This window comes from Trematomus bernacchii, unplaced genomic scaffold (genome assembly GCF_902827165.1).
Source record: "Trematomus bernacchii unplaced genomic scaffold, fTreBer1.1, whole genome shotgun sequence".
In the NCBI taxonomy this organism is placed as follows: Eukaryota; Metazoa; Chordata; class Actinopteri; order Perciformes; family Nototheniidae; genus Trematomus; species Trematomus bernacchii.
The window spans coordinates 230,001-257,273 of record NW_022987580.1 but is presented as its reverse complement, the minus strand read 5'-3'; the positions used below and the strand labels follow the sequence as shown (position 1 = coordinate 257,273).

The following is a 27,273-nucleotide window of genomic DNA, read 5'->3' as shown; positions in this document are numbered from 1 at the left end:
AGCCATTTTGGATTCTCTCGTTGCCACACAAAGACAAAACTTCTCCTCAAGGTCAAAGCGAGATCCCGTGTCGTCTAATCTCATGTGAACTCTTCCTCGCTCTCTGCTGCTATCTGCATTTAGCCGCTTTATTCTCTGAGTGCTGTTCCATCACACAGGTTGTTTTCCCCTGCTTCTCGCGGTGAAATGCAGCTTTTATTGATGTAACAGGTGCTTAGCTCGACACTGGCAGTCAAAATAACATCTCCTCGTCTGTTTGGCTTTCAGAGTGGGAGCTAAAGTTAGACATCTTTGAGGTTTTTCTGTCACTTGATGGAAGGTGATGCCGATGCATAATGCATGAGGAGAGAGGGGAAAGACTTCGTCTGGCGGCTTTTTATAGACCTCCAAAGCTTCACACACACACACGCACACACACACACACACACACACACACACACACACACACACACACACACACACACACACACACACACACACACACACACACACACACACACACACACACACACACCACACACACACACCACACACACACACACACACACACACACACACACGTCTCACTCGATGTAACCTCTCACGGATCAAGAAAGCGGGAGCAGAGGAAAAACAGGAGTCTGGCAAAGCGGCAACATTGTCGAGAATAAAAAATAGAAAGTAACAACAAGAAATGTTGACGAGCTATTTTCAGATGGCAGGGTCTTTTGATGCAAACAGAGGCGGGGGACGGGGGGGGGGGGGGTGTTTGTCTCAGAGATGGGCTTTAACAGAAATACTTTGTACGTGTGATCTTACAAGCTCCCCTCCGTCTTTGTTCCCACCGCTGCAACACTTCACTCAAAGTGTCTTTAGGTCGAAGTTAAAATGAGAAAAAAGAAGTTGTCACATAAGAGAGAGGGGGGTAGAGGGGGGTAGAGGGGGGCTGGGGATGTCACTTTATGTGCAGAAAGTGCTGGAAGAAAAGTCAAAGCAATGCAAAAAGACTCCATGACAGGTAAGAGTCCTGCAAGTTAAAGTATGTTCAGCCAAATGTAGTTTAAGTAATAAAGTACTGGTTAAAGGTCGGGTAGGTAAGTTTGAGAAACCGGCTCGAGATACACTTGTTGTTATATTCCATGGAATGCTCTTAACATCCTGATAGCAATGAATATCTGAAGTGCTTTGACAAAAAATCCATAAAGAAATATCATCTGTGGAAGCTGTAGTACTGTAAAAAGCACGACCAATCATCTGAGCCGGCCCGGCTAAAGTAACTGGATGGCCTACCTGCCTGTCAGCCTTCCATCTGTGCACAAACTTATCTCGTGCCCTCATTGGTCATGTGCGCGTTCGTGTGTGTTGGAGGAGGGGCTCTGTGAGGAAGTGGCAGATTTTTTCCGGCTGTGTATTTTCAAATTCTAGCGCACTCGAGCTGGTTTCTCCAGAATTACCTACCCCACCTTTAAGTACTTCAGTCTTTAATCACTGCCATTGTCAACTGACTGCACACATTCCCCTGATTCTCCTTAGCAATGGTCTGTTAGTGAAAATGAACACCTTTTGGAAAGTTCAAATTCACCAGAATCCAGTATTCAACTAAACCGTGTTACACGATACAAATGACATCATGTGATGAAGGTTTTTGGACTTTTTAGTGAGATATGATTATGAATATAATAAATATATATATAATTCGATATCTGCAGTATATCCATCTTTTTGCAATTACGTTTCCAAAGCAGGTGCAGCTTGGGTTTTTAATGGTTTTTGTTGTCGTTGTTGAGCTATAGGAGAACAAATCTCATTTAACTGTTTAAAGCAACACGTTCTACACACTAAGTGTCTTATAACTAACTTTCAGCAACTGTGTTTGTGCTGTTTGTTCGATCTTGGTATATATTTATCTTGCAGTACCTTCTCCCTTTAGATGAAAAGTTTAAATGCAAAAGAAGAAATCTCAGTGTTTTGCCACTGCAGGTTTCTTTGATGTTTCTCCTCCAGTACAGTTTTTCTGCTGCCAGATTTTGAACCGTGAGCTCCGGGTCATATTCTCCCTTCATTGTCACCTCTTACTGAATAAAAAGGAATTTGTGAAAGGGGGGAGAGCACTTCAGAGTGAGTGGAGCTGGAGCAGAGAGGTTGAAATGGCTTCCTGAGTAACGCTGAGGGTATTACAGAATGAATCCTACCTTCTAAGCTTCGGGGGAATCCGGGTTTCTAACTGGGATTATCTTGAAGTAGTGTCTTACTGCCCAGGAAGAATAATCAAGAAGTTCCTCAGATTATTCCCCCCTCCTATTACCTGAGGATCCTCTAACCGTAGGTATAGCAATCACGCTTCGGGGGTGATAATTGGTGTGAATGTAAATCTTTGTGACAGTGTTCAAACAAAGCGCTGACACAAAAAGGTGTTCATATTATTATATTCATATCAGGACTAAATTAAGCAGCACATAAGCAAAGCTGAGAAAAAACCCAGCGTTTTGATCTCAAAGGAAATAGATCCAACAGCTGTTTGGTTCTGAGAATTAACATTTATTTTTAAAGAGGCCCTCTTATGCTTTTTTTGGGGTAATCCCTTTCCTGTAGTGTGTCATATACAGTAGGTTTTGGTGCATGTAAATGGTCTGCAAAGGATAACAATCCCAAAGTTCACGAACATAGTGACATCATTACATACCACTTGTGCTCTGATTGGCTAGTGCTCCAACACATTGTACGTGAATGGCTAAGGGGCGGGACATCGCTAAGCAGTTGACCAATCACAACAGAGCTGGTCAGCTAACCAATCAGAGCAGACTGGGCACTGGTTAATTAAAACATGGAAAGAGGATATTATCACCACGTAATTACATTTAAACGTTAACTTTATTCAGTATACAGTATGGCATTAGAACTGCAGTGTCTCAGATCTCAGTCATCCTCTTGGAGGATAATTTACAATACATTAAGGATGTATTGTAAATGTTCTTTTTCGAGACACACAATGCTATTTGAAGCACCTGTAAGCTACACGTAACGCCATTAGCTTCCCTTGCAATACATTAATTAGCTCTGTAGGTTAGGACACTTCTCTTGGGCTAACTGAGACATGACTGATTGGATTTTAATGAAAGTTGCAGATATCATTAATCTAACCACCGTCAGCCTGCTGTCAGAACGGCACTCATTATCATGTTTGCACTGATCAGATTTAGGAGAGAGAAATGATGTATCTCACTACTACGAAAGGTTGGCATCAATTACAGGTGACATACTGTATATCTGCTCATTAGCACAGCTTAATAATAGCTTGCAGCACATGTAAATGAGTGTGGCTCACCTGAAGTAAGTCCATCAAGCCTAAAATAACACATTTAACAGTGTACAACTCTGGAGGGCAAAGTTAAAAGATGATATACAAAGAAACTCCAGATGTAACAAAAGAATGGTCCAGAAATGAGCCCTAAAACCTGGAAATTAGTCCAGGTTTTTTTAGCACCTCCTGCTCCCTCGTCTGGAAGTCAATGGTTTTCCGAACATGTTTTTGGTTATATGCTTGAAATAAAGTTTAACATATTTTTGTAAAAACAGCGGTTGCCAACAAGTGTCTAAATGAGACAACTAAACGTCATCACCCCCAACATCACCCCCAACATTAGCCACCTTTAGCTTAGCGGTGGCGACGTGAAGTCATGTGACCGTGCTGTAGTTCCTTTATAGCCTCAGTGGTGTTAATATATGGAGATTAACCTGCTTAACAGAACATTAGAGTATCAGGAAGGTGTGTTTGCCACAAAGATTATTTTCTGCATTGTTCGGAAATTCAATGAAAGAATCCCATTGGCTTTACAGCCCTTGCGATGCTATCTTCTGGGTTAGCCTTCAAAAATCCGTCCGCTCCACTCAATAGCATTTCACCATTTCGCTCGTGTCTATGCTCCTGATTGGCAAGCACGTAAAACATGTTTACTGTTATTATTCAATGTAATACAGCTTCTTCTTTTTTTTTATTCTGCCTGTCGAGACGCCCTCAGGGCAAATATCAGGGTGGCGGTGTCGGTGATATAATAAATAACACAGTGAGAATGAAAGGCAGTCTGTCTCTCTCTCTCTCTCCATCCTTCTGTCTCTTTCCCTCTCGCCCTGCTACTCATCTATGCTCAACACGAGTGCCTCGGCGTTCGTGTGTGTGGCTTGAATTTATATGAACGTCTCCCTGCCGGGGGCCAGCGGGGGCCGAGTCATTGATATGTGCAGGAGGACTCGGGATAAACAGCCCACGCAGACCGGTGTTTCGCCAGCCTGCCTGATACATTTTGATTGAGCAAAGGCAGAGGGGTGAGGGAGGGCGCAATGGAATTGGGGGGAGGCTTAAAAGCAGGGATAAAATGACAGAAAGGGAGCTTTTTTTCTCTCTGGGCTGCCACAAAATGGACCCATGTAAACGGTGAGAACCACACACGGATAATACAGTATGTGTGTGTGTGTCACTGAGCTAAAACAAACAAATGAGGTGCCAGGATTTCTGACATTATTGTGTTTTTTTTTACCTCTTGACATGGGCTGGTGTAGACGTGGTACAGGGAGGATGTATTTTTGTAGTGTAGCCTATGAAAAATATGGTTATGATCTTTTTGCAAACAAACATTTATGATTTATTCAGGAGGATAATCTCTAATCTATAAAGGAACTACAGCACGGTCACATGACTTCACGTCACCACCGCTAAGCTAAAGGTGGCTAATGTTGGGCTATAAAGGAACTACAGCACGGTCACATGACTTCACGTCACCACCGCTAAGCTAAAGGTGGCTAATGTTGGGCTATAAAGGAACTACAGCACGGTCACATGACTTCACGTCACCACCGCTAAGCTAAAGGTGGCTAATGTTGGGCTATAAAGGAACTATAGCACGGTCACATGACTTCACGTCACCACCGCTAAGCTAAAGGAGGCTAATGTTGGGCTATAAAGGACTACAGCACGGTCACATGACTTCACGTCACCACCGCTAAGCTAAAGGTGGCTAATGTTGGGCTATAAAGGAACTACAGCACGGTCACATGACTTCACGTCACCACCGCTAAGCTAAAGGTGGCTAATGTTGGGCTATAAAGGAACTATAGCACGGTCACATGACTTCACGTCACCACCGCTAAGCTAAAGGAGGCTAATGTTGGGCTATAAAGGAACTATAGCACGGTCACATGACTTCACGTCACCACCGCTAAGCTAAAGGAGGCTAATGTTGGGCTATAAAGGAACTATAGCACGGTCACATGACTTCACGTCACCACCGCTAAGCTAAAGGTGGCTAATGTGGGGCTATAAAGGAACTACAGCACGGTCACATGACTTCACGTCACCACCGCTAAGCTAAAGGTGGCTAATGTGGGGCTATAAAGGAACTATAGCACGGTCACATGACTTCACGTCACCACCGCTAAGCTAAAGGTGGCTAATGTGGGGCTATAAAGGAACTGCAGCTCGGTCACATGACTTCACGTCACCACCGCTAAGCTAAAGGTGGCTAATGTTGGGTGTCATTTAGACACTTGTTAGAAACCACCATTTTTGTATTCACCGGTATGGTATTTACTGACGTGTTTCATGTCGTAGAACAAAACGTTAAAATATCTTCAGCTTGTGAAGACCTTAATTTGGGCTTTTATCCAAAAACACACGTTCAAAAAACAGTGACTTTCAGGTGAGGGAACAGGAAGTGCATAAATGTCATTTCCGGGTATATTTAGTTACATCTTGATTCAATCTAACTTTTTATTTCCTTAGTGATGATCCTATTGTTTTCATTGAACATCAGCACCTCTCCCTCTCTTACTTTTCCCTCCATTTTCCGTCCATGTGACAGAACCCTAATGGACGGGTAATGTCTCCCTCTGTCAAAAACAACAAAATAAGAGGTGCCACGTGAAGATCATCTCCCAAAGTGTCACTGAATCACCTCCAGCATCATTTTGCTTTTATTCACCATCACAAGGAGGCTTGTGTCATTTTTTACCCTCACGGTGCTTTTATCCCTAAATGGATGTACCATTGTTTGGGCTCTTACCTCTAGCGTGCATTATCCCATTTTTAAAACTCTTTTTTTGATTGACCTGTGTTTTCAGTGCAATGCATATTGATCTGTTTGCTATTAACATCACGTTGCATGCTCTACTACTGCCTCTGTGCAATTATGCCGGCTGATTGTTGCCAGCTCCTGTCTTATTCACATTGTTTCCCATCTGTACCCTGAATGTTTATTGGAAGGAGTATGAATACTTAACTAAACCTCATTATTTATAGCTGCGTTAGTATTTTGGCCAAATAAGACCTACAATCTGACGATGAGTAAAATAATAACATATTTTTTAACATTAAAGCAAGGAAACATGTCACAGTGGACGCACAAAATACACGTATTAGACTGAAATTGAACATATGTCCTCCTAAAGTCCACCGAGCTTCAACTTGGGGCTATTTAAAGAAATCTAACATAAATTGCAGTCAGGGTTAGGGTCAGAATAGCTTCACATGTGTTGGTCTTTTATGCTAAGCTTATAGCACAGGACAGATATAAACAGGATTGCTTTAACATGTCTTTTTATCCTCACCAAATCTCTTAGATGCCTCCATAAGATGCTTCCAATCCCTCCGCTACTTAGGTCCAATCTCTATTCAGCAATCCCCAATTATCAGCTCTGTTTCTTCTGGCCAACAGAACTAATGAACAAACATACACACACACACACACACACACACACACACACACACACACACACACACACACACAGACACACACACACACACACACACACAGACACACAGACACACAGACACACACAGACACCCTCACCCTCACCCTAACCCTAACTTCAATTTACCACCTCTTATCAATTGTCTCCCTTTATCTTTTAGTGTTTTCTTCTCTCCATCTTAACCTCTCTCTCTGCAAAGCTTTTATTTACGAACATCGTTCCGGGTTGTTTTATGGCTCCCGTCACAAACAGAGAGCATGGAGAAGGGAAAAAATGAAAAAATAAAAGATGAGAGGATAGACGAGGAGAGAGCAGGGCACTCAAGGCTGCTGAGGGATAAATAGAATGTAGGCAGGCAATGAGAATTAAGTGCAAGTCATCAAAGCATGGCTCTGCACGGCTTCTTGTTTGTCAAGTATAAAACGGAGATGTGTGAGCTAAAGAGGAGTCATTTGATGAGTAGCAGGAATCTGTATGAGTCAAAGCCATAAAAGCACCGCACAGACCTTGAGTTATTCTTCTATTGTAGCTATCCGTATCACTATATCACTTTATTTTGACTTTTTTACCTGAGTAGTAGAGCAGGAGGGAAGCTTGGGACTTTATTTCTCTGAATGCAGTGCTAGTTATGATATATGGCCTCAAAGGTCCAGCGGCAAATTGTAATAAAAAAAAAAGTTCAGAACTGCACAAGGCAAGCTGTTATGGCTCAATAACCCAGGCCTGTAATCGGCTCACATTTCAAACACACTCACACCCCTAGGTTGGGCTTTAACGAGGAAACACACCGCACGAGGTGATCAGCATATGTTTTGTTGACATAAATTTAAAATATATTGCAGTTGTCAAAAGTGACTGTTGGACAAAGTCGATTATTAACTGAGTAAATGGCCTGAGAGAGTTTTATGTGAACTTCCTTAATGGCTGCAGTCAGTCTGTTTCAAATCACCCTCCCACACACACACACATATATACACACGCACACACACACACACCACACATATACACACACATCTCATCATTTATTTCAGAAGCACAGCATGAAAGCAGACAGTTATGATTTGAGTGTGTGTGTGTGTGTGTGTGAGGAGAGGTAGGATAATATGTTTAGGTATCATTTTACATATCATTACATTTTATTGGATCTGATAACAGTAGATATATTCATATTATTATTATTAGCACTGCTAAAGGCACACAAATCATTAAGGTGTACAGAATATCCCTCACATTTTTGTACTTTCTACAATTGCATACATTTTGAATTTGAGTTAGGCCTTCAGGTTATTTTAGGCGGAGATTCGTCTGTTTATGGTGCTTTTATCTATTGCCATCAACCCAAATAAGTGAATTCGGATAGCTTTTTTGGGCGTTGACCTTGGCTGATTGTAGCTCAGAATCTGCTTTTCTTTGTGCTGCTTTTAGCCAGAAGGAATTGGACCATTTTGCTGCTTTATTCATCACAAGTTTGGCATGAATCTGGAAGCCAAGTATGCCAAATATAAGCCACTCAGAACCGTCTTAGAAAGGGCTTTGTACCACTGCAATACAATTTAGACATGTTTTTCATAAAGAAACTGTACTCGAAACCTACTTTAGAAAAGAAGCCCCACACACTCTTGCCTAAATACAGTTTAATGCCAAAAAGAAAGGCGTCATTAGTGTTTCAATAGGAGAAGCTCAGTCCTACAGCCTCCCTCTAACGGACTGCATTGCTGGAACAGGTGCTGTAACCATTCTGTTGAACATCAAGTAATGCGCCGTTTCACTAGTGCTAGCTATTGCAGTTAGAATCAACACACTGTCAGCAAGGGACACACAAACACACACAAACACAAACACACCGCACTTTGCTCATCAACACTACATTTACGGTGAGAATACATGGCGGTGCTTCCACTTGTATTGGCCTTAATAAGTCCATCCATACCTTATCAGCGCTCTGTCTGGGGGCCACAATGGTCAGATTGAGGAGGGACACAAAAGGCCTTTGAATGGCTTTGTGCTCTGTTTGTGTCGTGGTTTACCGCTCGTGTGTGTGTGTGTGTTTTCCCCTTATCGGATTGGAAAAGTGTGTGTACATCACCTGTGAAGCTTAGAGGAAAAACCTGGCTCCATTCCTTTGTCCAATCTGTTGTTTGTTGTGGGAATTTCTGTCATTCATGGGAATAAATTGTCAAATATACAAGTAATGGAGCACCAGAATGCAAAGCTCTTGTATTAATATGATATATTGAGTATAACCAACATGGATGTATAAAGAGAACTGGTTCTAGTGTTGGGAAACCCCATTCGTTCGCATGAAGGATGCTCAGTGGTGCTTGAAGCCAAAACAACCGGACTCGTCTTGAGAACAAAGGTATGGTGGGCCACTAAGAAAACCCCTTCCTGGTTCGCTTGATAACCAAAAGCAACATTTGCCGTTGTGAAATAAGACATCGTTTTCGATCTTGAATATCGTCTTTGCTGGTTTTTACGGGTCTGAATGGTAGGAATCTTCAACCCTGCAACATCGTTAAAATATAGAGGTATTTGGACAATAATCTTGAGATGATTGATTTTCTATATGTGTTGAACCTAGGGCTGTGCGATTATGGCAAAAATCATAATCACGATTATTTGGGTCAATAATTGATATCACGATTATTCATTGACTTTGAAAACATCAATTTATTGAACTTTAAAACAAATACAAATAATAATTTGAACAGTATCTTTTTAACTGTTGATTACCCTGAACGTATAATTCAACTGAAAAAACAATACAAAAATAAATAAAATAAATGATACATTTAAATAAATAATATCAAAATAATAAATACCAATAAACAAGATCAACAAATATTTTGGAGCGCACTTCCCCAAGCTACTAAACATATATAAATATGATAAATACAAATAAATGAGACCAAAATTAATTAGATCAAATCTGTTGCACTGTCACAACCTAGCAAAGCAAAATAATTGTTTTTTTCGATTATGTTGTTTTCGTAATTGTGGCAGGCCAAAATCGTAATTGCGATTTAAAATACGATTAATTGCACAGCCCTAGTTGAACCTGATTTCTGTTCTGGTGAAGGAAAGTTGTTCTTAGTCTCTCTTTTACAACATCATTATACAACTCCTGGACTGAATATAGCATTACAGATAGTGTGACAGTCTCGTTACCTGTCTCACTTTTCTCATGTCTGTCTCTTTGTGTCTCCTTCGTTACCTTTGTTTTTGGCTTTTCACCTCCCTTCCTCTTTCCTTCTGGGGGCATTTGGCATTTATAGGGTCTTTTAATCACTCACTGCTTGCCAAAGGGATGTCATTCTGCCTTTTCACTTCCCGGCGTCTCTCCACAAATTCGACCCATCACAAAGCCTTTCATGACTTCTTCATCTCTACAACTCTCCCTGACAGGTTTTTCAAGGATGTTTTGCAAGCAATTATTAGTCAAACCAGACTTCATTAACATCGCCACAAGACCCCGCTATAATCTCTCTCTGTCTGCCTCAAATACTCGCTCTCGCTGCCCCTCTCGAGAGCCGTAAATCAATTTGCATTCGACATCTGACATCAATCAGTCATGTTTTGGGAGAGTGGCAGCACCTCCTCCTCTGAGGCTCTGTTGAGAGACGCTAAGATGGATGGCTGTCATCTCGCCCAAGTCGTGCGGATCTCTTATCAAGGGCATTGTTTCCCCGAGAACACACTCGGCTGATCGCTCTGCGTCACCTGATTCGTCGACGGAGACTTTAAAAATCCCTCTGTTTGCCGTTACCATGCACTCAACTGAGTATAGATCTGTGCACGTGTCCTGGGAACGTTTAAGGCACGTTTTGCAGCTTTGCATTAAGGTGAACATAAAGTGAAGACATTACAGTTTGAAGAGATCCTTACAATCTGAATAGTTAATGTATCTCGGGGATAATTGATAAAATGTTTTATGAAGAAGAAGAAGAAATAAAAATAAATAAAATAAAAATGATATTATATGATATCAAACAAACATAAGAAATGTAGTACATTTTAATTAAATAAAAGATACATTTAATAACATTTAATACAATTTAATAACATTTAATACAATTTTATTTATTTATTTTTAAATCAAAAAAATAAAATAATGAAATAAGGTATTAAATAAAAATATAAGTTTGTAAAGTAAAAATGTCCAAATGTCTTAAATATATTGTATTCTGCCGGCCTTACGTAAAAGTTCTTCTTTTCATTTCATTACTGATTGGTTATTTTGCTTCACTGTGAGAGATAGCAACAATTGTTTGACGATAAAAATGTGCCAAATGTTGAAAAACAGCCCCAGCTGGAAACACGTTGCAATGGAGGGTGTGTGAACCTTTCTCAAGGCGAAGTATCTGAGGTTTCTCCAGAGGCTCTGTGGCAGTTGTTTGTTAAATCGTGTCACCTTAATTGCTTCGGAGCACTTTCAGATATCTCTCAAGAATAATATGCTTTGCTTCCAAGCCGAGGGGTCTTTGAGGATTTGGTAACACAGAGAGAGTCTTCTGTTGTCAGACGTTATTTAGTTACCTAACCTGCGAGGCCTTTCCCACATAATCAAATATTGAACCTTTAGTCCTGTCTGACCTTGTGCTCTGAAACCACGTTACGGCCTAATGACTGTCTGTTTGAGGAAAAGACAATTCATTGCAGGTCAGATTTAGCTTCAAGCCACACAGCACCTTAAAGAGGCCCTATTATTGTTTTGGGGGTTTTTATATCAGTTTGTGTGCATGTAAATGGTCTGCAAACGCTAAAATCCCTAAGTTCTGGAACATGGTGACATCACTATGATACACTCCGGCTTCTATTGGCTGGCGTTCCAACACATTGTGCGTGATAGGCTAAGGGGCGGGACATCTCTAAGCGGTTGACCAATCACAACAGAGCCGGCCAGCTAACCAATCAGAGCAGACTGGGCTCTGGTTTCAGACAGAGGGTGAAAAAAGGTGCTGCAGCACAGACAGTATGAGAAAAATAAAAAGCTTTTTGAACATTAAAGCATGGAGACATGTAGAGACACTACATACTGATATACACCTGAACATCAGCAGGAGAGGACTCTTTAAAGTAGAGACACTACATACTGATATATACCTGAACATCAGCAGGAGAGGACTCTTTAAAGTAGAGACACTACATACTGATATACACCTGAACATCAGCAGGAGAGGACTCTTTAAAGTAGAGACACTACATACTGATATATACCTGAACATCAGCAGGAGAGGACTCTTTAAAGTAGAGACACTACATACTGATATACACCTGAACATCAGCAGGAGAGGACTCTTTAAAGTAGAGACACTACATACTGATATACACCTGAACATCAGCAGGAGAGGACTCTTTAAAGTAGAGACACTACATACTGATATACACCTGAACATCAGCAGGAGAGGACTCTTTAAAGTAGAGACACGACATACTGATATACACCTGAACATCAGCAGGAGAGGACTCTTTAAAGTAGAGACACTACATACTGATATACACCTGAACATCAGCAGGAGAGGACTCTTTAAAGTAGAGACACGACATACTGATATACACCTGAACATCAGCAGGAGAGGACTCTTTAAAGTAGAGACACGACATACTGATATACACCTGAACATCAGCAGGATAGGACTCTTTAAAGTAGAGACACTACATACTGATATACACCTGAACATCAGCAGGAGAGGACTCTTTAAAGTAGAGACACTACATACTGATATACACCTGAACATCAGCAGGAGAGGACTCTTTAAAGTAGAGAATATTGCCCGTTTTATTTAAATTGCCTTTGTGTCTTTATAAAGAACTCATATTAACCTCAAACAAAGTCAATTTGTCAGGAACACAAGCATCATGCACATTATTTCAGTCAAGAACAGAACATGTTTGTTCTGTTTGTATTTAAAAAAAGGACATGGACTAAAAGCTTTCTGGAACATTGAACGAAAAAAAAGAACAACACTCAGTACATGAAATCTATTTAAAGGTAATGCTTATGGTTTGGTTTCCCTTTAAGGTAAAAGAGAAACTGAAGCTTGAAGGGTACATGAGTATTTTGGGATTTAAAGATGAGATAGATCATGAGTACTTATTTCATGAAGTGTGAACATGATTTAAAACGTCTTCCAGGAGGATCTTGCTTCATCTTACACCACTGTTATCTGAGTGTCTAATGGAAACGAGGTCATTTCTATAATAAGGTTATGCACACTATTGTACCTGCTGAAAACAGACCGTAAAATGTTTCTTTCCCTGCTCTCTGTCTACAGGAAGATGCACAGTGGAATGAAGACCTACGGCTGTGAGTTGTGTGGAAAGAGTTTCCTGGACAGCCTCCGTCTACGGATGCATTTGCTGTCTCATTCAGGTAAGGAAATCAAACGCACCCTAAAACCACACTACGATCACTGTCGAGCCACGCCTGTTTGGCTTCCTGCTGATTGTAGGCAGGGGTGGAAAGTTAATGTACTCAAGTATTACTTTAAATGAATGGACAACTTGCTTTCACACATGCTTCATCCTACTGTAAACATAATAGTTTTAAGTATGTGAAACACCCCGTGTCTGTGATTTCTGGATTAAAAACTACTCTGAGAAACTTCACCAAAGAGGTGCCTGCACATCGTCATGCTGCCAGCCAACACCTCGGTAACATTAGAGGTCTGAACACACACACACACACACACACACACACACACACACACACACACACACACACACACACACACACACACACACACACACACACACACACACACACACACACACACACACACACACACACACACACACACACACACACACACACACACACACACACACACACACACACACACACACACACACACACACACACACACACACACACACACCAGCAGTCCCTACTTAGCGCAGCACTGTTTTTAATGGCATGGCCGTCTTTTATAGGCAGCAAAGAGCTCCTCATTTCTAAAGCACTGAGTGCAGATGGTTTATTGAGACACTGTAAAAGCCATGGGACCTCTAAGGGAACCCCCTCACACACGCACACACGCACACACACACACACACATGCACACACACGCTCACACAAAACCCCAAATCCATGTGTTGAAGTTGGCCCAGGGTTCCCAATGGGACACAGTTAGTGGTGTGAATTGTTTACTTGGCACTATCAGAATAAAACATTTGAATATTTATTTATTTATTCCCGGGGTGGGAAAGGGGTTTGTTAATTGTTGCCTCATTTTAGAGTAAAATAACAAATTATATTAGAATTAAGAAAGTCATTAAGGAAAAATTAAAAATGAAATTATAAAATAAAATAAAAATCTAACTAAATATAGGAAAGTTAAGGTAAACATGGCAATAAAAGAACAAAACTGAATAAATATCAGAACATCAGAAAAATGGGCAATAAGAGAAAACATGTAATCTAAAATAATTCATTTTCACCTCAGAATCAAAGTAAATATGTGTAAAATATGTTTATTATAGTACATTTTTATGACTAATGATTAATCAGTTAAAAATATTTTCTAACAAATCTGAGTTAAAAAAATTACTTTTATTTAGATAACGAGCTTGAAATATACCGTTCATATGTCGCCTTGTGATAAGCAATCTGAGGCTTCTGTTTTAAGGAATGAGCTGCCAACTAACTAAATGAAACCCTCTGGAGAGCTGTGATGAGGGTTGTTTGTTCCTTAAAGCATATTCAATTATCAAGAATAATTTACCTACATTTGATTGATTTCGCTAACTTATAACTTAACCTATAAGGCAATATACCTCTATTTATCTATATTTTTCTGCATGTGGCCCTCAGTGAAAACAGTTTGGACACCTCTGGTTTAGTTGTTCAGAGCTGAGAGATTTGAACCACAAGTGGTACAGGAACATGGATTAAAAGAAGAGATATGACCTTTTATAATTAAGTGTTAAAATGATTTCAAACATACAGTAAATACAGTCTTCCCTCTTGCACCACATCGTTATCTGACAAGATATCCAACAGAAAGTAGGTCATTTATTGAACACCTCACAATTTGCCCCCATTGACATGATGTGAAAACTCTGCTGATAGGAGATCAAATGGAAACACACACACACACACACACACACACACACACACACAGACACACACACACACACACACACACACACACTCGAGGAAGAACCACACACTCCACCTTGAGAGCGGCAGTGGAGCGGAAGATGTGGGCAGAGTATTTTTAGCAGCAACAGCGGCACAAACTTTTCTCTTTCTCTGCTGTGTGTGTGTGTGTGTGTGTGTGTGTGTGTGTGTGTGTGTGTGTGTGTGTGTGTGTGTGTGTGTGTGTGTGTGTGTGTGTGTGTGTGTGTGTGTGTGTGTGTTGGCGCTCCACATCAACCCGCACTGTTACACACACATCAGAGCTGTTACACACATATCGTGTTGATTCATCGAGCTTTGGTCTGAACGCTTTTGGTGAAAGGCGAGACAGGCTTCTGTGAGACGGGCGACGGTTAGGGAAGAGACGCCGCCGAGCCTCAGCTCCTTTCATTCTCCGCGTTTGTCTTTTTCTGTGTCTTTTTTTCTATTTTCCACCGTTTGACTTTCAAGGCTTTTCTGGGTCTCGTCTCTCTGTAATGATGACACTTCACCGAGTCCCAAAACCCTCAACCTCCTCCCCCCCCTTCCTCCCCCTTTCCTCCTCTTCCTCCTACACCAGCGCTGCTCCTTCAGCTTGCATCAGAAAAGGAGCACATCGAACCAAAAAGAAGAATATAGCGTTTTCGATGGCTTTAATAACTGTTTGTGACTTTCAGTAAAAACATTGAACTTTCTCAGATTTCCTGCTTCCACCATTTGACTTTCTGGACTTTTCTACGTCTTTCATCATGTGGGAGAGAAAAACAGGAAGTTTAGCCTCTGCAGACCATTTACATGCACTCAAACCTATTTATTACAATATAAAGAGAAAAACCTCAAAACCCATAATAGGGCCTTTTTATATAAAAATTCCTTTTGCACTTTTTACATATTTTTGTTGCCCTTTTCCCTCAGTCGACTTTCAAGGCTTTCCTCGTGTCTCTACTTGTATCGTGTCTCTCTCTGTAATGATGACACTTCACCGAGTCCTAAAACCTCTTCCTCACCCTCCTGTTCCCCCTCCTCTTCCTCACCCTCCTGTTCCCCCTCCTCTTCCTCACCCTCCTGTTCCCCCTCCATCATCCGTCAGCTCCTTTCTCCTATCATAGAGATGAATTGAGAGAGTAGAGAAGCTTTTTGGTATTCACAGCAGGTTGTGGATGTTTCAGACTCTGCTGCTGCCTCCTGTCTCTCTGTCTGTGTGTCTGTCTGTCTGTCTGTCTGTCTGTCTGTCTGTCTGTCTGTCTGTCTGTCTGTCTGTCTGTCTGTCTGTCTCTCTATCAGTCTCTCCCTCTCTCTCTGTCTCTCTGTCTCTCTGTCTCTCTGTCTCTCTATCAGTCTCTCCCTCTCTCTCTGTCTCTCTATCAGTCTCTCCCTCTCTCTCTGTCTCTCCCTCTCCCTCTCTCCCTCTCCCTCCCTCTCTCTCCGCCCCTATCTCTCTCTCTCTCTGTGCTTGTTTCAGGACTTGGCGTCTCTCCAGTTCTGGCTCTCTGCCACCTCTCTGGGTACAGTATGTACAGTCTACCTTGTGCCAGCTATTTATTTTCCTCTCGTCTCGTTCTGTCCTCTCTCGGCACGTTGTGTTTTTTTTTATCTACGCCTGACGTTTACTGTTGACAGTGTTTGCTGAGCTGAGGGGGTTGGATCAGGGAGGAGAGCTGTGACTCAGACACTTTTTGAAAGGTGCTTTTTGTGTTTCTACACATTGTTTTACCTTAAATTAAAGTATACAATAGTAGTGCCAGTGTGTGAACTGTGACCAATATCATGTAGCCCCTTTCAGCCCCATGTAACAGCAGGTAAACCACAATAACAAACTGAAATTGATTCAACTCAATGGGCTAAATATTGGATCTCAAGGCTATTTTGTTGAATATATCGTAAAACATAAAATAAAGTATGTAAAGAAGTTAGTGGAAATGTGCAATAAAAATTATTAAATTAAATCAAATCAAAAATATGTATACAAACATAAGAAGTCATGTGCAATAAAACATAAAATTCAATAAAAAAAATATTGGCTAGTAGTACTTTAAGGTATCTGTAATGAGTATCAGTTCATCTGTAATTTAATTAAAAGTGTTTCAAAAAATGAATGCAGGTCAAAGGCTGTGTGTGTGTGTGTGTGGTGTGGTGTGTTGTGTGTGTGTGTGTGTGTGTGTGTGTGTGTGTGTGTGTGTGTGTGTGTGTGTGTGTGTGTGTGTGTGTGTGTGTGTGTGTGTGTGTGTGTGTGTGTGTGTGTGTGTGTGTGTGTGTGTGTGTGTGTGTGTGTGTGTGTGTGTGTGTGTGTGTGTGTGTGTGTGTGTGTGTGTGTGTGTGTGTGTGTGTGTGTGTGTGTGTGTGTGTGTGTGTGTGTGTGTGTGTGTGTGTGTGTGTGTGTGTGTGTGTGTGTGTGTGTGTGTGTGTGTGTGTGTGTGTGTGTGTGTGTGTGTGTGTGTGTTAATCCTCTCTTTACAGTGTGTGTACAAAGTACAGATGTGTGTGTAAGACCTGAAGCAAAAAGAAAGAACAATCTTTATTTAAGTAGCAGTCGTGGGCTAAGTGTTGCTCAAGGACACAGTGTGATGATATATGAATGGAGAGGTGATCTCCGTAATGTGTGAGGAAACCAAAATGAGTTTTTAAGCATGTATTGATTTACTTACACACTTACTTACTTTTTCACTTTTGCTTCACTGTTCTTGTTAAGCATGTGCAGCCACTTAGTGAAGGACAACAGATACATGCATTTACAACACAGTGTATACACACATACAGGCATCTAAACCATTTGTGATAATGCAAATCTATGAACAGCTGATTGAATTTAATTGACATTTCACTTTGTAATGGTAAGATAATACTTAATATTAACATTCAACAGCTCCAGATGCAGTAAGATTATTCCCCAACTCTGGAAATGGTTTTGGCGTCAAGAAACTAAAGCACAAGGAGAAACCTTAATTAACAAAAGGCCATTGTTATTAATACACGGAAAATAAATAGCCCAAAAAACACATATAAACAAGAAAACAAAGTGGTAAAAACATCAAAATGTCAACATGGGCCACTTAGCACAGCATTATCTTTCAAAAGAAAACAGACATGTCTGCTGACAGAACATAATGGGAGATGTACTTGCTAACCAGAGGAATGATCAGAGATGGCAAAAGTACACACATCCTTTACTCAAGTAGAAGTACAGATACTCGTGTTTAAAAATACTCTGGTGAAAGTAGAAGTACTGACTAAACTTCTTTACTCAAGTCAAAGTAAAGAGGGCTTTGAAATGTACTTAAAGGGGACCTATCATGCAAAATGCACTTGTGTACGTCTTTTCTACATGAATATGTGTCCCCGGTGTTCCAGGGAACTCACCAAGTGTCAGAAAACACAACCCTCTCTATTTTCCTCCATACCCAAATCTCTAAAAAAGGGGCTGCAACGGATCTGATAAAAACTGATCCAGATTTGAACACTGTCCTGACGTCAGGACGGTGGCGCTACGGCTATTGGGCCAACTCCACCAATCAGGAGGAGACAGCCACGGCCATTGCCGTTCCAAAGCGCTGGAGACGCTGTAGTACATATGCCAGGCCTGTAGGTGGTGCTGTTCTCACTGAATCTGCCCTTGCTAAAACAGAGCTAAAAAAGTGCAAATTGAGCAAAATGAGGCATGGCTAAAATGCATGATCTGTTTGGTATTTTGAAAAAAAAAAAGTATAAATATGCCTTATATAGGTATGGTCCTACACTATATTATTATAATATAGCATGATAGGTCCACTTTAAGTAAAAAGTACAGTACAGGGGCAAAACACAACTTAACACTTCTTAAAATGTAACAACCTATGAATGTGTCATACCCACTTAACGGGAAGAAACTCAGCGAACTGACGATACAGTACAAACCATTTTTACCGAAACAAAACACAACTCTAACGCCGACCGTCTGAATCGTGACAGCGAAGGCAAGATAAGACAACACACAACTTCACTTTACGGAGCCAAAACGGCAAATACGTCTCACCTTTGCTGTTTTCTGATCAAAAGTTGTGTTCAATGGCATTACCACGCATATACACGCTGCTGAAGGTTCATCCAATGTGTCTGTGTCACTTTGAAATGATTACTGATAATCCATCATAACATTTTGTCAAAAACGGAGATTTCATATTAGCTGCTATTAGAGCTACAACCCAGCTTCCGGCTTTGGGCCACCTGGCTGCGCATCACTCTCACTCCTCAATGGAAATGTTTAGATGGATTTTAGGAACTTCCCCTCAATTCTATTGGCTCTAACGGTTAAAAAGAGGTGTCAATCATCAAAATCGACCGAGGGGGCCAGAGATATGGAAAATACACACAAATGTGTCTAAATCTCTTAAAAAGGTCACATTTAACTTGTTTAGCATCAATCTTGATACAGGGTACTTATTATATGTTATAGTTTGGATTCCTAAAGCTTTTATCTACCTTACCATCATTCAAGGGTGGTTTTCACTATAAGTAATTTTTATTTTTGGACGGACACTATAATTTAAATTTTTTTATTATGTTCAATCTGAATTTACTTTAAAATAAAAACATCTATATTGATTCTAACTGTTCTACATCCAACTCACAGGTTTATCATTGCTTTGAGAAAAAAGATTATTAATTTAACCCTTTTAGAAGTTAAGTTATTGTCATTTGTTCTGGGAATGTCATTTTCGAGCCTGAGACCTGAAAAACCGGCTTGGGGCTTAAGAGGTTAACGAGTACCTGACCTCCCTTTATATGAATAGAACAATAATGTCATTGTTAGCTAATGAATGTTTCCATGCTGAACAACGGCAACATGACAACGTTTTCATTGGTCCCTCTTCTTTAGAGAAGACCAGGAAATGATGGATACACGGATCGTGTTCAAATCAATAGGCACGCAATGACTCTAAATAATAATGATCACGCCACCAAACACACATTCAAACTAAAGGAACCAGCCTGTTTGGGAAATGAGAGAAGTAGAAAGTACAGGTATTTGTGTTCAACATGTAAGAAGTAGAAAGTACAGGTATTTGGGTTCAACATGTAAGAAGTAGAAAGTACAGGTATTTGGGTTCAACATGTAAGAAGTAGAAAGTACAGGTATTTGAGTTCAACATGTAAGAAGTAGAAAGTACAGGTATTTGGGTTCAACATGTAAGAAGTAGAAAGTACAGGTATTTGTGTTCAACATGTAAGAAGTAGAAAGTACAGGTATTTGTGTTCAACATGTAAGAAGTAGAAAGTACAGGTATTTGAGTTCAACATGTAAGAAGTAGAAAGTACAGGTATTTGAGTTCAACATGTAAGAAGTAGAAAGTACAGGTATTTGGGTTCAACATGTAAGAAGTAGAAAGTACAGGTATTTGTGTTCAACATGTAAGAAGTAGAAAGTACAGGTATTTGAGTTCAACATGTAAGAAGTAGAAAGTACAGGTATTTGGGTTCAACATGTAAGAAGTAGAAAGTACAGGTATTTGTGTTCAACATGTAAGAAGTAGAAAGTACAGGTATTTGTGTTCAAAATGTGAGAAGTAGAAAGTACAGGTATTTGGGTTCAACATGTAAGAAGTAGAAAGTACAGGTATTTGTGTTCAACATGTAAGAAGTAGAAAGTACAGGTATTTGGGTTCAACATGTAAGAAGTAGAAAGTACAGGTATTTGTGTTCAACATGTAAGAAGTAGAAAGTACAGGTATTTGGGTTCAACATGTAAGAAGTAGAAAGTACAGGTATTTGAGTTCAACATGTAAGAAGTAGAAAGTACAGGTATTTGGGTTCAACATGTAAGAAGTAGAAAGTACAGGTATTTGGGTTCAACATGTGAGAAGTAGAAAGTACAGGTATTTGGGTTCAACATGTAAGAAGTAGAAAGTACAGGTATTTGGGTTCAACATGTAAGAAGTAGAAAGTACAGGTATTTGGGTTCAACATGTAAGAAGTAGAAAGTACAGGTATTTGAGTTCAACATGTAAGAAGTAGAAAGTACAGGTATTTGTGTTCAACATGTAAGAAGTAGAAAGTACAGGTATTTGTGTTCAACATGTAAGAAGTAGAAAGTACAGGTATTTGGGTTCAAAATGTAAGAAGTCAAAGTAAAAAGTCGTCAGAAAAATAAGTAGTGGAGTAAAGTACTGATACCAGAAACATTTACTTAAGTACAGTAACGAAGTATTTGTACTCCACTACCTCCCACCTCTAGGAGTTGTTGATGGAAACATGACTTTCCATGATAATCCCTTGTTATTTGGGGTCATGTGTCACAGTGTGTCACAGTGTGTCACACCGCTTCATCGCTCCGGTATGCTTCTGTTTGGTTTGAGCATTAGTCAGACAGTACAGTGTATTTCCAGAGTGAGGTTTGCACTTTAGAAATAAATGTTCCTGACCAGGCCTGAGGGGAGTTTTTGTTTTACGACACCTCAGCTGCTAGCAAAGCATTATGGGTTATTCCTTTTTTTGGGCTTGTATGCTAAAAAGGAAAGAGCTGGGGATAGGTAGGGGATGATTGCTTAAAACCACCATTTGTAGAAATAGATGTCTGACAATAGCTCAACCCCAGTGGTAGTATCATCAAAATGCAATTACTGAATTATTTAACCTCTTCCAAAATCCACTCACACATAGAAAAGGACAACAAACTAAGACAGGATGTTCCTTATTATGTTAATTTATGAAAAAGGTATACACCAAATTAATCATTTGATACAAAAATATGCTATAAAAAGGCACTAAATCCAATGTGGAAGTGATTGCAAAAGGAAGTCTGATTGTATAGGTGTATATAAGTCATCTAGTTCTAACTTGATTTACTAGTGGAGTTAAATGGTAAATGGACTGTACTTATATAGCGCTTTATCCAGTCTTTAAGACCCCTCAAAGCGCTTTACATACTACATGTCATTCACCTATTCACACCCATTCACACAGAGCAGTGTACCTTACTCTAGGACCTAACATTCATACAGAGCAGTGTACCTTATCTAGGACAGGGGTGCCCAACCAGTCGATCGTGATCGACCAGTCGATCGACCGGGAGATTCCCAGTCGATCGCGAGATGTGTCTAAAAATAGAACAACAATATTCTGTTTTATCGTTAATGTCCTATAACATAATCTTCCTGTGCCAGAATAATGCACTTGAACGCATCAAAGCTTTGTGATTGGCCGGCGTGACCCCATGTGTCGGGGCGTGGCTGGTGGGCAGTGGGCACTATTTCGCTGACGTTGTCCGTGGCAACAGGAGTGACAGTCCGCACACACACAAGACCGCAATTATGGCAGAAGCAAAAAAGCCCAAAATATATAATTTTCACTCCGAGTGGGAGGATGATTATTTTTGTATCTGTTCCAATTGAAAGTCCATCTGTCTCATCTGCAATGCGAGCGTGGCTTTATCGAAGAAGGGTCATTTAGGAGCGGCATTTCAAAACAGTGCACAAACGCTACGAGACGGAATTCCCTCCTAACTCTGCCCTACGCTCCCAAAAGGTGAGGGACCTGAAAGGACAGCTAAATGCACAGCAGTCCATTTTCACCAGGCCCAACAACAAGAGCAAGGCTGCTACCATAGCATCTTATCGTGTCAGGCACGTTCTTGCGAAACACATGAAGTCTTTCAAAGACGGAGAAGTTGTGAAAGAAGCATTCCTGGAGGCTGCCGACGCGCTTTTTGGAGACAGTAAAAATAACAGTAGCATTTCAACAGGTTTTTGATATAATAAAAACTCAAGTTAGATACCGTTATTAATCAGCTGTAAGTTTGAGTTTGTTTGAACTGATTCATTATAATGATTGTACAAAATGGTATAAGAATGCAAACTTAAATTGATTATAGTTTATTATCAATTCAGGTTAAGAAACTAGTGTTGCTTGCATCCTATTTTAAAGGCATTTATTTTTATACTCTACTAAAATGCAACAACAAATAGTTTGATTCTATTAATTTAGTCTTTTTTATTGCACTCTGGCAGCAGATTCCTGTGTAGCTTCAGATCTGAGTTGTTTTATTAGTAAGCCTAATTTATACTTTTGTAGCAACACTATTTTTATATAATGGCAAAGAAAGGGTTCAGAGTCTTTTTCTCCTGTGTCATATGTGGCAGCACTGTTCAATGTGACGTGTGAATAAACTCCTACTCTGTATCAACAACACTTCAGTTAAATACTTGTATGTGTGTAGATTAGAAAGAGGTAAGATAAAGGATCTGCAGTATTTTATGAAGTATTAATCGTACAAAGGTCAGTTTTATACAAGTAGAAGTGTGTATTTACCTGGTAGTAGGCTGTCAGTAATGGCTACGCCTCTCTCTTTGGACTGGTAGATCTCGGCAGACTGGCAACTTTAAAAGTAGCTCTCGGTTCGAAAAAGGTTGGGCACCCCTGCTCTAGGACCTAACATTCACACACATTCATACAGAGCAGTGTACCTTACTCTAGGACCTAACATTCACACACCGTTGGCCATCGGGAGCAACTCAGGGTCAAGTATCTTGCCCAGGGATACATCGACATGTTGGCTGCATGGGCTGGGATCGAACCCACAACCTTCTGGTTGAAAGACGACCGCACTCCCTCGCAGCCACAGTCGCCCTTAACCGTTAACATGGTAACAATTACTTGATGGTCTTAATATATAGTTTAAAGTCTTCTTTAATACATGATGTTTGTTTTGGTGAATTGTGGTCCCACTTAGAGTAAAGAGACAAAAATACTGCGTAAAATTGGGGGCGGGGCTTCCTTGTGATTGACAGTGTGTACGTGTTTTCGTCTTAGAACTTTAACCCGATCACAGTTTGTATTTTCATTTCATGAAAGTTAATGGTAAGGATTTGTTTGCCATAACATGTCTTTGTTCAGATTTTAGATGCACTTAGTTCCCCTCTGTGGAGTCACCAAAAAGAAACCGTAAATCATTTTCCGGCCAGATGTATGTCGGCCTCTTTATGTTTTAATGAGAAACGCCATATGACAAATGATATTTAATCTATTCCATTTGTCAGGGTGTTGCTGTCTGTGATTAGGATTTGAGAAATGCACATTTGCTTAATAACATTTGTTGGCCCAAATTAGCAAAATGTGGAAACGTCTCCTGACATTTCTGGTTCCAAAAAAACAAGATGGTGACGCCAAAAATGACACACTAGAGGCTTCCAAACCGAATTCAACAAATCAATGGGTGACGTCACAGTGACTACGTTCACTTCCTATGGCTATATAAAGAGAAATACTGTTAACTGTCAGTGGCTGTCCACTTAAATAACCTTTCAATTGTCCAACTCTTGATTTGACACGAACAGTACACATTAACTAACATTATTACACAGTCAGCCAGAGGTTCGGTCTTCCTGCTGTCCCTGACCAGATGTTCATCTTGGCTCTCTGAAATTAAAAGCTTTGTTCCAAATCTGATCCCAATCTGATTCCAGTCTGAGCGTGGGAGTGAAATATGCCCACGTCAATGTCCGAGAATTCAGAGGAGGAAAAATGCGAAGAATTTGGATATGAACACGGCGAGGCGGAAAGGGCCTGCTTTCCAATCGCTTTCTGTCTGCGTTTCTATCTCCGTGGCGTTTGTTTGGCTGTTTGGCTGTCGGCTGGTGTGCTGTTTTGGCGTTGTGCCGGCTCCTCCCTCACACTGATGACGACATATTTGTGCCGGCAGGTCTGGATGTTCTGCCAGCATTCCTGCGTTTATGATCGCTCGCAGATGTGAATCCAGGAACACACTGTACTGTACCCAAACCCAGAAATTAATGAAACTTGATTGACTTCCAGGCCATAAATTCCTAAGTGTGGGTGTGTTTGTGTGTCTGACTGTGTGTGTGTGACTGTGTGACTGTGTGTGTGTGTGTGTGACTGTGTGTGTGTGACTGTGTGACTGTGTGTGTGTGTGTGTGTGCATGAGTGAGAAAGGAGACAGGAGGCTCAGGGGAGGGAGGGGTGACGGGGGGAAAGCACTATTAAAAGCAAATAGTAGGAAAATAAGTAGTTCAGAAAAAAAAAGAAGTATGGCCTAAATGCATGTACAGTTTTTTTACAACAGCTGATGTTCCGGTTTGCATGACTGCACACGCACACACGCACACACACACACACACACTCAATATATCACTGCTGTTTCCCTTGGAGTTCAAAACAGCATAACAAATAACAGAATTGATTTAAGGAGACTGCAACAACAGTTCTGGAAAGTGAAGAAAGATGCATTCTAGTATAAAAAAATATGTTTGTTTCCATAGAAGTCTAAAAGAAAACGTGTCTCTTTCTGACATGATTTTCTTTAGGGTAAAGTGCTTTTTAAATACAATTACTGTACTTGCGTACACAAACACACACACACACAAATTGAAGTCTATGGAACAATTTGTCTACTTATAACTTGATTTATTACCTCAGTTTATATTTGCAACATGAGGGAAAGTGCTTTGGAAAAACAAATAGAATGTTAAGTTGCATACAGTACATGTACAGTTTATGTTACTCCAGCTGATGCACACACACACAAGCTTACCATTAACAGAAGATTCACAGGCTGCAGACATTTGTTTGCTCCAGAGTGTGTGTGTGTGTGTGTGGTGTGTGTGTGTGGTGTGTGTGTTGTGTGTGTTGGTGTGTGTGTGTGTGTGTGTGTGTGTGTGTGTGTGTGTGTGTGTGTGTGTGTGTGGTGTGTGTGTGTGGTGTGTGTGTGTGTGTGTGTGTGTGTGTGTGTGTGTGTGTGTGTGTGTGTGTGTGTGTGTGTGTGTGTGTGTGTGTGTGTGTGTGTGTGTGTGGTGTGTGTGTGTGTGTGTGTGTGTGTGTGTGTGTGTGTGTGTGTGTGTGTGTGTGTGTGTGTGTGTGTGTGTGTGTGTGTGTGTGTGTGTGTGTGTGTGTGTGTGTGTGTCTCAAGGGGGCTAAAACCGGGATCAGGTGGAATTGCTGGGTCGAGTCTCCAGGTAATCTGAAAGCGTATTTTTTTTATCAAAAGACTCTGACAGAAGATGACCAAAAGGCTGAGCTGACTTCCAATCGTTCGTCTCCTGACAGCAAGACATCAATAATACAACAATCTAAAAGAGAGCTGCAGGAATGAGTCTTAAAAACCCTAGCACTTCCTCCCTCATCTGGAAGTCAATGGTTTCTTTAAATATGTTTTGTGTTAGCAGCCTGAAATAACACACACACACACACAGAGACAAACACACACACACACGCATGGTATATATATATATCATGGCTGTCTCCCTGGGTGTATTTACACAGGATGACAGACAGAGTGGATAAACGGCAGTAGCTCATGCTTTCTATCATTACATTACTCCTTCTCTGCAACGTTAAGCCCCCCCACCCACTTTATTTTCTTCTGCACTTCTGGTAATACTTCCCCTGAACTGTTTTGATTTACTGTTGCAAACACCGCTGGGATTATGCAGCTGGACAAATTTCAGCTGGCTAATATTACACGAGAGGAGGTCAGGTCAGGTCTGGGAAAGAAGTGACACAATGCAGGGTTACAACACTGTAGCATTAGCCAAGAGTGGAAGACAGGGATTTCTATTTTCACAGGGGCAAAGTGTGTGTTTAGGGAGGGGGCCTTGTTCGATCTCTGTTATCTGATTTGATAGAAGTCTATGAGAAAATGCATCTGCTTCTGACATTATTTATTATAGCATTGATTATCAGAAAGGTAGTTTAAACTCCACAGGGCAAATTGTATGTGTGTGTAGGGGAAGACTTGTTAGATCTCTGGTGTTGGATTGTATAGAAGTCTATGAGAAAATTCATATGCTGCTGTCTTAATGTATTACAGCCTTGAGAGTCAAAAAGGTTGATTAAACTCCACATGGGCAAAGTGTGTGTAGCGGTGGGTCTTGTTAGCTGTCTGGTGTTGGATTGTATAGAAGTCTATGAGAAAATATATCTTATTCTAACTTAATGTATTACAGCCTTGAGTGTCAGGCAGGTTGTTTTAATTCCACATGAGCAACGTGTGTGTTTTTAGAAGAGGGCCTTGTTAGATCTCTGTAATCAGATTGTATAGAAGTCTATGAGAAAATGTATTTACTTCTTACTTGATTTATTTTTGCCGTGAGTGTCAGACAGGTATTTTAATTTCCACATGGGGAAAGTGTGTGTGTAGGGAGGGACTTGCTGATCTCTGATAGCAAAAACACAAGTTGCATTCAGTCGAAGTCTATGAAATAATGTATCTGCTTCTTACTTGAGTTATTACCTCAGTTAACGTTGTGAGGTGCCCTGGATAAATGTTGTGTGTGTGTGTGTGTGTGTGTCAGAGCGTGTGTGTGTGTGTGTAAATGTGACTTCATTGGAAGCGTGTTCCTCTCATCAGCTGTCCTCCTTAGCCAGAAGTCGTGTACTTGTGCCACGGGCTTCTTGGAAAAGCTGTGTTTTTTTAGAGGAATCAAACGTAAAAATAGCCACCGTGT

At 40.6% G+C, this 27,273-nt stretch overlaps 1 protein-coding gene across 1 annotated transcript in view; it reads left to right on the top strand.

Annotated features, from left to right (window-relative positions):
• Positions 1-27,273, top strand: part of zbtb16a (zinc finger and BTB domain containing 16a) — a 178,038-nt gene that overhangs the window by 50,984 nt on the left and 99,781 nt on the right. The window contains exon 3 of the mRNA XM_034126998.1: positions 12,999-13,096. Within this exon, the coding sequence (XP_033982889.1) occupies positions 12,999-13,096 (98 nt within the window). The remainder of the gene's footprint in view (positions 1-12,998; positions 13,097-27,273) is intronic.